This window comes from Danio rerio, chromosome 23 (assembly GCF_049306965.1).
Source record: "Danio rerio strain Tuebingen ecotype United States chromosome 23, GRCz12tu, whole genome shotgun sequence".
Classification (NCBI taxonomy): Eukaryota; Metazoa; Chordata; class Actinopteri; order Cypriniformes; family Danionidae; genus Danio; species Danio rerio.
In genome coordinates, this window is record NC_133198.1 from 50,247,501 (window position 1) to 50,259,430 (window position 11,930).

An 11,930-nucleotide genomic window follows, 5' to 3' on the forward strand; every position below is an offset into this window, starting at 1 on the left:
TTCTCTATAGATCTACAGCTCATGAGGACGGAGGAACTGACAGAGTTTGTGTTCTGATTTGAACATTAGGAGTCGTGGTGTCCGCTCCTCTCTGATCATCTACAGTAGACCTGCTGCACTTCTGTTATTCTCTTCAGCATTTTTGGAGAGAGGACTGAACACCTGAAGACCCGTTACAGAGGACTCGATCATACTGATCTAAGAGCAGTCTGAAGCGGATGTTCAATAAGTCTGAGTCTGAATCCTTCATTCATTCATTAATTCATTAATTCATTCATTCATTCATTCATTCATTCATTCATTTTCACCTTAGTACTTTTATTAATCAGGGGTCGCCACAGCGGAATGAACTGCCAACTTATCCGGCATATGTTTTACACAGCGGATGCTCTTCGAGCCACAACCCGTCATTGGGAACCACCCATGCACGCTTATCCACACACACACATACACTCACACTCATACACTACGGCCAGTGTAGTTGATCAGTTCCCCTATAGCGCATGTGTTTGGACTGTGGGTGAAACCGGAGCACCCGGAGGAAACCCACACCAACACGGGGAGAACATGCAAACTCCACACAGAAACACCAACTGACCCAGCCGAGACTCAAACCAGAGACCTTCTTGCTGTGTCAAATCCACTTTGGCTGTTTTCAGGATGGGGAAACAGTTGCTGCACCAGGCGCATTAGTCTACACAGGCTGTGTTCATTCTGATGAGGAGTTCTGGGTGTTTTAGGCATAACATGCAATATTCCAATCAAAGCCTCATCTCCCGTTCCCTTCAGGAGTCAGTTGAGTCGCTGCATGGTGGATTCACTATTTACATGACAGATTTCATGAGTGGAAAACTGACCCTGCAGGAGAACAGCTCCAGAGCATCTACAGGACCAGAATCTTCCTCACTCACACTCCACTGAAGACCGCCTGGACAAGCTTCATTTGTCATTTCCTTTGTTAAGTGCAAAGATTTGTGTCAAAACTGCCTCTAAATTCAGTTCTAGTTTAGGGTAAATTCATAAAAGCACAGTGATAATGAAGCGTGGTCAGAAAACTGAGCTATGTCCAAACACTCATGCTGTACCTCTATATAGGGATGCAGACGTCTCCAAAACCCCACAGGTGGAGCAACACAAATAACAGATGATAGAAACAGATATAAATATGCATATAATAAACACTACTACTGCTAATAAAAAATAAACTGTCATGAATATACACTTTAATCCTTTAAATACAGCATGATCTTTTGATATGATGTACTTTTAGAGACAAATGATGTCTATATATGTGGACTGATGGCGCAAATTTACATAAAACACTTTTTCCTCACTGTTTTTATGCAAATTTAACAGAGAATTATTTTTTTTTTACATTTCCCAGAGATGGGTTGCAGCTGGAAGGGCATCCGCTGCGAAAAAAACTTACTGGATAAGTTGGCGGTTCATTCCACTGTGGCGACCCCGGATTAATAAAGGGACTAAGCTGACAAGAAAATGAATGAATGAATTTTTTTAACATGTTTTGACTATCAGACAGTAAAAGCAACATTTTTCCCATTTTGGACAGTTACAATAGTGTTTGGGACATTTGATATGCTGCACAACCGGTGCAGGATGACCCTGTATGTCTGTAACTCAATATAAAACATTCAGTGTATTTTAAAAAAGCCACTTAAGAGCTCAAATGAGTGTATGTGGCCATTCAAGCACTAGGAGGTGAAGGAAGTGTGTGTATTGCTGCACATCCCTCTGTGTGTAATAAGCACTGTATGTGTGTATAACACTAATGCGCTCTTTAAATACACACAATAACCTGTGCTACTGACTTTCCAGCAGATGTCAGGTGGTCAGTGGTGCGGTCTATTTCTGTTCCTCATAATACCAACATCTCTACACGAGGACAAATAAACAACATAGCACAAAAGGTGAACATGAAACCTGCAAAATAGCTGAAACACCTGTGTATTACACCGGATATACAAGATCATACACACTCCCTGACTAAAGTCTTGTGTCCTCTCCATGTTTTAGGAACACAGGTCTTCTAGTGGCTGATCTGGTGTCAGAAGTGTCTCTATGAAAGGTGAAGGCCTCTAGATTCTGCTGATTTGAGCTCAATAAATCTGATCATGTCTTGATGTTGACTGATTTGATGAGGACAGTGCGCTCTGACTCTGCTCAGACTAAAGTCTCATCACTGAACCTTCAATAATGTCCAGTATAGAATATAAAGTCCTGCTGCAGTGGAGACAGAATGAAGATTGTGTCTGACTCCATCATGAGCTTGGAGGACTGCATCCATACATCTCTGACATGACTCACATCACTGATTAATAAAGTCATCTGGAATGAAGAAGAAAGCTTCAGCAGGATCCCAGAGTTCATCAAGAGTCTTTGTGTTCATCTTCAACACCTCCTCCTTCATCAGCTCAATAATGTTGATGTCTGGTGACTGGGCTGGCCAATCCTGGAGCAGCTTGACCTTCAGGAGCTTTGATGTGGAGGCTGAAGTATGAGCAGGAGCGCTATCCTGCTGGAGAATTGTCCCTCTCCTGTGGTTTGTAATGTAATGGGCAGCACAGATGTCTTGATACCTCAGGCTGTTGATGTTGCAGATCTCTCCATACTGAATGAACCCCAAACCATGACTTCTCCTTCACCAAACCTGACTGATTTCTGTGAGAATCTTGCTTCATGCTGGTTCCAGTAGGTCTTCTGCAGTATTGGTGATGATTGATGCAGATCAGCAGATGATCCAGCAGAGAAATCCACCTCTGACACTTTCACACATCATCAACTAGAAGACCCGATAGTATCTGCTGCTCTTACAGCTCGAGGATCCAGCACAGGGTCAGGTAGTCTATGTTTGCTTTTGTGCGGCCCTGTGTCACTCTACTGCAAAACAAATCTCTCTTTTGGTACAAATAAAGCAACCCAAACTTACACCACCTCATTTCTGCATTTCAGACTGGAGATGACGCACAGTGTACGCTCTGTGATTGGTCAGCTTGGTAGCCGTGAGCAGTGTGGGCCCGATGGAGCGAGTGTTGACCAGTGTGGAGTCCCGTCAAGGAGCGCAAGATGCTTTGTGTTCACCTTACAATTAAGAGCTGTTGCACGTCCGCCGGTTCCCACGTCTGAATGAGCGAGATTGAGCCACTTATACATTAAAGATGCGTTCAGAAAAAACAAAACACCAACGAAGAAACTCGACACAGAGGAACACAAACACCAGCAGCACTTCAGAAGAGCAGAGCAGCACACAGCAGCAGGATAAACACATGACTACACCTAGAGACCAGCCTTACATCTGGTTTTAGGAGTTAAACACAACACTGCAGATGTGCAGGATTATTACGATCACTTCAAGACTAGTTTCTTCTTCCTCTTAGTAAAGTTTAGTTTGGTGTCATTACAATCAGAGACATCAGTCAAGACCATCTTGTGTTCTAAAGACTTCATCTTAGCTCTACATTCATTCATTCATTTTTTAGTTAGCTTAGTCCCTTTATTAATCCAGGGTCGCCACAGCGGAATGAACCGCCAACTTATCCGGTACGTTTTTACGCAGTGGATGCCCTTCCAGCTGCAACCCATCTCTGGGAAACATGCACACACACACTTATTCACACACACACACACACACACACACACACACACACACACACACACCAGCGTACACAGGGAGAACATGCAAACTCCACACAGAAACGCCAACTGAGCCGAGGATCGAACCAGCGACCCAGCGATCTTCTAGCTGTGAGGCGACAGCACTACCTTCTAAATATCTTCTACATATCAAACACATTCTCTTCTGTTTTGCTGAATTAAGCTTCAGTTTATTTCTACAAGCAACAGGTAATATTTTTGTATTTAACTACTTTAAAAGTGAATTAAAATGGTCCATGATAAGCATGCATGAGTGGTCCTGATTTAATACAATATAGATGCTTTAGCTCATTTTAATACAGAATATTACAACAATTCCTGATTGAAGAGCAGTTCTCCTGCTCATTAACTCTAGATTTAAGACCTTTAACTCAACATTTGTCTTGATTCTAGTCCAAATCCCCCAAAAACTCTTAAATTAAGAAGCTTTTTCTAGACAAACACAAAATATCATCATGTTTTCAGAAATAATGAGTCAAAATGAAGAGAGTTTCTCTTTAAAACAAGTAAAATAATCTCAAATCACAGTGAAGACTAGATTATTCTGCTAGTTTAAGGGAACACTCTCTTCAAAACAGGACTATATGAAGCGCTTGTCTAAAAAGCTTCTTAATTTAAGAATTTTGAGATATTTGGACCAGAATCGAGACAAACACTGTCAGAAGAAAACCATTTTTGCAGTGAAAATAAGAAGAAACAGTTAAAAATCTATTGACAATCTAGTTTTCAGATAATTAGTCTAAACACAGAGCTATGAAGAAGTGTTGTGCTTACTTACATTCATTCATTTATTTTATTTTCAGCTTAATCCCTTTATTAATCAGGGGTCGCCACAGCGGAATGAACCACCAACTTATCCAGCATATGTTTTACACAGTGGATGCCCTTCCAGCTGCAACCCAGTACTGGGAAACATACATACACACTCATTCACGCACACACTCATACACTACAGCCAGTTTAGTTGATCAGTTCCCCTATAGCGCATGTGTTTGGACTGTGGGGGAAACCGGAGCACCCGGAGGAAACCCACACCAACATGGGGAGAACATGCAAACTCCACACAGAAACACTAACTGACCCAGCCGAGACTCAAACCAGAGACCTTCTTGCTGTGAGGCCACACTGCTACACCACTGCGCCACCCTGTGTTCATTATAAGCCATTTTGTCTTTCCTAAAGCTCACGTAAGCGTTCATATTTCAGGTATGATTCTCTCAGTGCACTGGCGGATAATCAGACCTGTTTCTAATCTGCATCTTCCTAAACTCTCCGTTACTCGTGTGATTGGGCTGGTTATTTAGTGCTGTGCAGATGCTGGAGGTCAGAGCTCGTCTCCATGAGGAATGTTGAAGTACATAAACCTCTCGCGCTTCACCATCCGGCTTTATGAAACACACAACCAGCCAACAAACGCAAACAAATCAGACAAACAAACCTGCTCATCTGGAGCGCATTTGGAGGAATTCCAGCCCGGATCAGCATATGGAAAACACAGCAGCGAGACGGAAAATCCCCATTGATTCCCCATTATTAATGCTGCAATGTCGGAACTCAATCTGGAGCCAGAGATACTGTAAAACAGACTCCGACTATATTTAACACGCGTGCACCAAACGTCATCATCTATATATACTTACACATGCTTCAGTTCAAGCGTTTCTCCAATCCTCTTTAAATCCTGGCTAAATCATCTTCATTATCAAGGCTGTAACGCCAGAACTCAATATTGTGTTTGGAAAAAACTAACTTTAGTGCAACGTATAGAGAATATCTCCGACAAATTCACTCATTCTTCTAGTCTAACAGATACATTAGAGCAAAAACAGCAACAGATTTATGATCATGTTCAATGTCAAAACTCAATAAGATGTTAGAAATATTTGATTTATAGCCTGAAATTGTAGACAAAACCAAACTTTAGTGTGTTTTTGGAGAATATATCTCTACTTTGCACAAATTGAATCCCTCTTCTAGTCTATTAAGCAAATCGGACCTAAAACACCAATAGAACTGTGAAGACTTTCAAGCATTTGATGTCAAAACTCAGTATTATAGTAGTAATATTTGCATCAAAGCCTGAGATTGTAGATGAAATCATACTTAAGTGTAGTTTATTTGGAGAAAACAAAGTTTGGCTTTTGCAGAATTCACAAATTCAATCTTTCTTCGAGTCTATCCGATAAATCAGACCAGATACACCAGTTATGTGTGGTGATTTTCAAGGATATAATGTTCAAACTCAATCACATGTCTGTAATGTTCATGTTAGCCTGAAACTAGACAAAACCAAACTTTAGCACTATATATATATATACATATTAGGGCTGTGCAATTAATCGAAAATCCGACTTCGATTTCGATTATGGCTTCTAACGATTATGAAAAAATACTAATCGAGATAAATGATTATTGCATCATATACCAAAAGCGCGAAAGACCGCGTGCTTATGTGTGTGTGCAACACACGCACACGCATAAGCACGCAGTCAGCATTCGGTGTCATTCGCACACTGAGACGAGCAGAGGAGCGCAGACATCTAAAGTAATCTCAACAGGAGCGCTTTAATGAACAAATAGGTGTCAAAACGCGGTGTTTAGTGATTATTCATATTAACCCTCATTTGCATAATAAACAAACGAGTTGAAAATGAAAAGACGTGAAAGAGAAACCATTAAAGAGACAGTGCGAAATGCTGCCGCCTGTTTTATCATTAATCAAACGACGAGAACATCCCTTACTGCTCCTGACTGAAGGATTTCTGTAGCTAAAGTGTTTTTCTTAGGGTGAAGATGCTTAAAGCACAGTTTGTTTTATATTTTTAATCTATTGTATTTATTTATTTTTCCTTTGCAGGGTGGAAAATAACTGTATATATATACAGTTAAAGTCAGAATTATTAGCCCATATTAGCAACCCTTTTCCTGCAATTTCTGTTCAATGGAAAGAAGTTTTTTGTAACTTATTTCTGAACATAGCCTACTAGTTTTGATATATCATGTCTAATTACTGATTTGTTTTAACTTTGCTATGATGACAGCACATAACATTTTACTAGATATTTTTCAAAATACAAGCATTCAGATTAAAATGCAATTCAAAGGCTTAATTAGAGTAATTAAGCAAGTCATTGTATAACAGTAGTTTCGTCTGCAGACAATCAAAAATATATTGCTTAAGGGGGCTAATAATATTGACCTTAAAATGGGTTTCAAAATAATTAAATCTGCTTTTATTCTAGCTAAAATAAAACAGATAAGACTATCTCCAGAAGAAAAAAACATTAGAGGAAATACTGTTAAAATTCCTTGCTGTTTAACATAATTTGGGAAATAGTTATTTAAAAAAACTAAATTCTCAGGAGCGCTAATAATTTTGACTTCAACTGATAATGGTTTTGAATAATCGTGATTACAATTATGACCAAAATAATCATGATTATGATTTTTTTCTAAATCGAGCAGCCCTAATATATATATATATATATATATATATATATATATATATATATATATATATATATATATATATATATATATATATAAATTATTCTAGTTTATCTAATTAATCAGACCAAAAAATAACAATATGTCATCTTTATCAAGACTATGATGTCAAAACTCGATACGATTCAATAATTTTCTCGTCTATTATATAAATCAGACCAAAAATACCAGTTAATTTGTTAAATCAAGATTATATCAAGACTATAATGTCAAAACTCACTCATATGTCAGTATTGTTTGAGTTAAACACATCTTTCAGCACATTTCTTATAGAATATACCTCTACTTTGCACAAATTCAATCACTTTTCTAGTCTACAAAATAAATCAGACCAAAAACATCAATTAATTTATGATCTTTTTTAAGGCTGTGGTGTCAACTTAATCATGTCGGAGATGTTGGAGTTGAGCCTAATATTGCATTATTTGGAGAACATGAGGACACATTCAATCATTCTTCTACTCTATCAGATAAATCAGACCAAAAACACCAGTTGATTTGTAGAAAACATTAACATTATTTAGAGCAATTTTGGAGAATAGATCTCTAAATGTGCACAAACACAATCATTCTTCTACACTATTATGCAAAACAGACCAACATACCAATTGATTTGCGATCATTATCAAGACTACAATGTCAAAACTCAATCATATCAGTCATGTTAGCATTATGGCCTGAGATTTCAGTCTAACGCATGTTTTAGCACACATCTCTGTGTTCTCTTCTGCTCTATCAGATAAATCAGAGTAAAACACCAGCTGATTGGTGATTATTATTATGCCTTCAATAAGCAAACTGCTGTAATTATAGAGGAGATTGTGTTGAAAACTGTATGTAACCGGTTTGCACCAAACTCTGGAACATATAAAACATAAACAAAGATCTCCTGATTTAAACATGTCTCTGGTCTAATATGCAGTTCAGACCCAAAACACCAGCGGATTTATGATCATTAGCAGAGCTATGAAGTCAAAACTCAATCATACGTCACTAATGTTCAACTAATGTAGTAAAACCAAACTTTAGTGCACGGTTCTGGAGAATAGATCTCTGCTCTGCAGAACCAAAAATACCAACAGATTTGTGACCATTAACACAGCTATGATGTCAAAGCTCAATCAGATGTCAGTAATATTCGACTTATCGCTTGACATTGTGGAAAAAAATCATATTTAATCTATTTTTTTTTGAGAATGGAAGTCTATTTTGTTGAAATTCACTCACTCTTCTAGTCTAGCATGCACATCAGACCAAAAATACCAATCGATGTGTGAACTTTATCAAGACTATAATGTTAAAACTCCATCAGATATCAGTAATGTTCAACTATAGCCTGGAATTACAGTCACAAACATGTTTAAGCACATTTTTGTGTAGAATATATCTCTATTTTTCACAAACTACTCACTCTTGATCTCTATTAAGCAAATCAGACTAAAATACCAATGGATTGGAGATCATTTCCAACACTTTAATGTTAAAACTCAACCATATGTCAGTAATGTTTCAACTACAGCCTGAAATTACAGTAAAAACATGTTTAGCACATTATCTTGTAGAACTTTACCCAAATTAGTCACTCGTCTAGTCAATAAAGCAAATCAAACCAAAATACTAATGACTTTGAGATCATTTCCAAGACTAAAATGTCAAAACTCTATCATAATGTTCGAGTAACAGCTTCAGATTGTAGACAAAACTATTTTAAACACTTTTTTAATCAATATATGTCTCTACATTACACAAACAGTCACACTACTCGTGTATCAGAGCACAAATACTGATTTATATGTCATCCTTATCAAGTAACTCAATCATATGCAGCAATGTTCAGGTAATAACCTGACATAGTGGCCAAAACCATTTATAGAGCTTTTTTTTTGAAAGAATATCTCTCTACTTTGCACAAATTCAGTCAATTTTCTAGTCAATTATGCAAATCAGACCAAAATAGCCAACTAATTTAAGATGATTTTCAAGACGGTAATGTCAAACTCATTAAGATGTCAGTAATGCTCAACTAATAGTCTGGGATTGTAGTCAAAACCAAACTTTAGTGCATTATCTTGGAGAATATCTCTCTGCTCTGCACAAATTCAGTCACTCATCAAGCAAATTATGCAAATCAGACCAAAAACAGCAGTGGAGTTTCAACTATATTGTCAACCCAATCATACTGCGCCTGAGACTGTGGTCAAAAGCATATATCAGAGCTTGTTTTAAAGAATATTTGTCTACTTTGCACAAACTGGTCACTATTCTAGTCAATTATGCAAATCAGACCAAAAATAGCCAACTGATTTAAGATGATTTTAGCAAGACTGTAATGACAAACTCATTAAGATGTCAGTAATGCTCAACTAATAGCCTGGGATTGTAGTCAACTTTAGTGCATTAACTTGGAGAATATCTCTCTACTCTGCACAAAATCCTTCACTCTTCTGCTCTATAATGCAAATCAGACTGAAACACCAATGCATTTATGATCATTCCCAAGACTATAATGCCAAAACTCAATCATATGGCACTGATGTTCAAGTAACAGCTTGAGATTGTAGATTTATTTAACAATATGTGTCTACATTACACACTCGTCACACTACTAGTCTATCAGAGCCAAAAAACTGACTTATATTTTGTCAAGTAACTCAATCATATGCCAGTAATGTTCAATTAATAGCCTGAGACTCCAGTCAAAGCCATATTCAAGAGCTTGTTTTAAAGAATATACCTCTACTTTGCACAAATTCAGTCATTATTCTAGCCTATTATGCAAATCAGACCAAAAAGATAACAACTGAATTCTGATCTTCATCAAGACTATACTGTTAAAACTCAATCATATGTCATTAATGTTCAACTATAGCCTGAAATTACAGTAAAAACATGTTTAGCACATGATCTTGTAGAACTTTACCTAAATTAAACACTCGTCTAGTCTTTTACACAAATCAGACCAAAATACCAATGAATTTAAGATCATCTCCAAGACTATAATGTCAAAGCTCTATCATATGACAGTAATGTTCAAGTAGCTTGAGACTGAAGACTAAACCATATTTAATCAATATATGTCTCTACATTACACAAATACTCACACTACTCGTGTATCAGAGCACAAATACTGATGTATATGTATGTCATCCTTATCAAGTAACTCAATCATATGCAGCAATGTTCAGGTAATACAACAAGACTGTAGTCAAAACTATATTTTGGTGAATTTTTTAAAAATATACCTCTACTTTGCACAAAAATTAGTCACTATTCTAGTCAATTATGCAAAGCAGAGCAAAAACACCAATTAATAAGCGATCATTTTCAAGACTGTAATGTCAAACTCAATCATGTGTCAGTCATTTTCAAGTAATAACCTGAGACTGAAAACCACATTATTTACCAGCTTTTTTAAAGAATACACCAGTTTATCAGATAAATCAGAGTAAAATACTGATGAATTATTAATATCAAGAATGTCAACATGACTCAATCATATGTCAGTAATGTTCGAGTTACTCAAGTTTCCACCAAACTGCAGCAGATATGAAGTAAAAGCCTGCTCAATCTGCACACACACACACACACACACACACACACACACACACACACACACACACACACACACACAGAGAGAGAGAGAACTGGAGCTCTTGTGAGCGGCAGCCGCATCTGTTTTCGTGTTCTGTCTTGATTTTTCCTCTAAAATGTTGAGGAGTCTCAGTGCAATAAAAGCCCGGAGGTGAAAGTCACTCACGCTGTGGCTGAAACTCGTCCACTCCTTGTCCGTTGAGCTCCTAAATGCATTTGTATGCATTTGTCCAAGCAGCAGTTTTCAACGCGAAAGCAGAATTCCTGCACAGCAGAAGAGAATCATGAGCACAGATCCAGCAGCAGCAGCGCGGCCAGCGGCGTCCACATGCCGAGCGCGGGGCACTGTCGGCGGTCACAGCTCCAGCGGCGGCCGCTCCGAGAACCTGGAGCTCACTGAGAGAGTCAAAGCGTGTGTGAGGGAGACTGACAAGAGTGTGTGTGTAGTCCAGTAGCGGGCGCTCCGAGAACCTGGAGCTGACTGAAAGGTGTGTGTGTGTGTGTGAGAGAAAAAGACTAAGCGGTATGCGTGTGTGTGTTTGAGAGAGGTTGTGTGTGTGTGCTCCAGCAGCGGGCGCTCCGACAACCTGGAGCTGACTGATTGAGTGTGTGTGCGAGAGAAAGATTTAGAGAGAGAGAGTGAGTGAGACTGTGTGTGTGTGTGTGTGTGTGTGTGTGTGTGTTGTATTTATTTTAAGTTTGTTTGTACAGTGCTTGTCGTAGTAATTATTTCCAGCTGGACAAAGGTGCAGATTACTGCATTACAATCTGAATAAAACAGTTATGGTTATTAGTTATTAGTAGGCCCACACAAAATCTGTGCACGCTGATTTTCCGCGGATGTTTAGCCCATCATTACTTCTGTTTATTTACTTGTGTAAATGTGTGTAAATTTGTATTTATTCAGTTTTTAAATGAATTACAGGAATGATATTGACTAATGTAAAATGTTCATCTGATTTATGCACAGTGCAGTGTGTGCAGTCATATTTTCAGTAGATATTATATGAGAGACTTGCTTTGTTTACCAGAAAAAGTGGAACTAATTGGATTTGCATTTTAAGCAGTTAATAAAAGTGAAAAATATATAATTTTTTTATTTTAAGTAATAAGGTTTAAGTTATGATACTCCCAAAATAATCCCGCAGAAATCTGGAGAT

The 11,930-nt window shown here is 37.9% G+C and overlaps 1 protein-coding gene and 1 long non-coding RNA gene across 6 annotated transcripts in view; one reads left to right on the top strand and one right to left on the bottom strand.

The window, feature by feature from the left end:
* Positions 1–3,920, top strand: part of LOC141380581 (uncharacterized) — a 7,595-nt gene extending 3,675 nt beyond the window's left edge. The window contains exons 2-4 of one of the 2 annotated variants that reach the window (XR_012398850.1): positions 1,840–1,928; positions 2,035–2,858; positions 2,971–3,920. This is a non-coding gene — a long non-coding RNA (uncharacterized lncRNA). Of the gene's footprint in view, positions 1–1,836; positions 1,929–2,034; positions 2,859–2,970 lie in introns of both variants that reach the window. The other variant, XR_012398851.1, reaches the window with a different exon arrangement.
* The window catches only part of col24a1 (collagen type XXIV alpha 1 chain), a 143,946-nt gene extending 132,693 nt beyond the window's left edge, over positions 1–11,253 (bottom strand). For all 4 annotated transcript variants that reach the window (XR_012398847.1, XR_012398848.1, XM_073939503.1 and 1 more), the window contains exon 1: positions 10,937–11,253. Coding sequence is in view for 1 of the 4 variants with exons in the window: in XM_073939502.1 (XP_073795603.1) it covers positions 10,937–10,986 (50 nt within the window). In the remaining 3 variants the exon portion in view is untranslated. The remainder of the gene's footprint in view (positions 1–10,936) is intronic.
* Between the last annotated feature and the right edge of the window lie 677 nt (positions 11,254–11,930).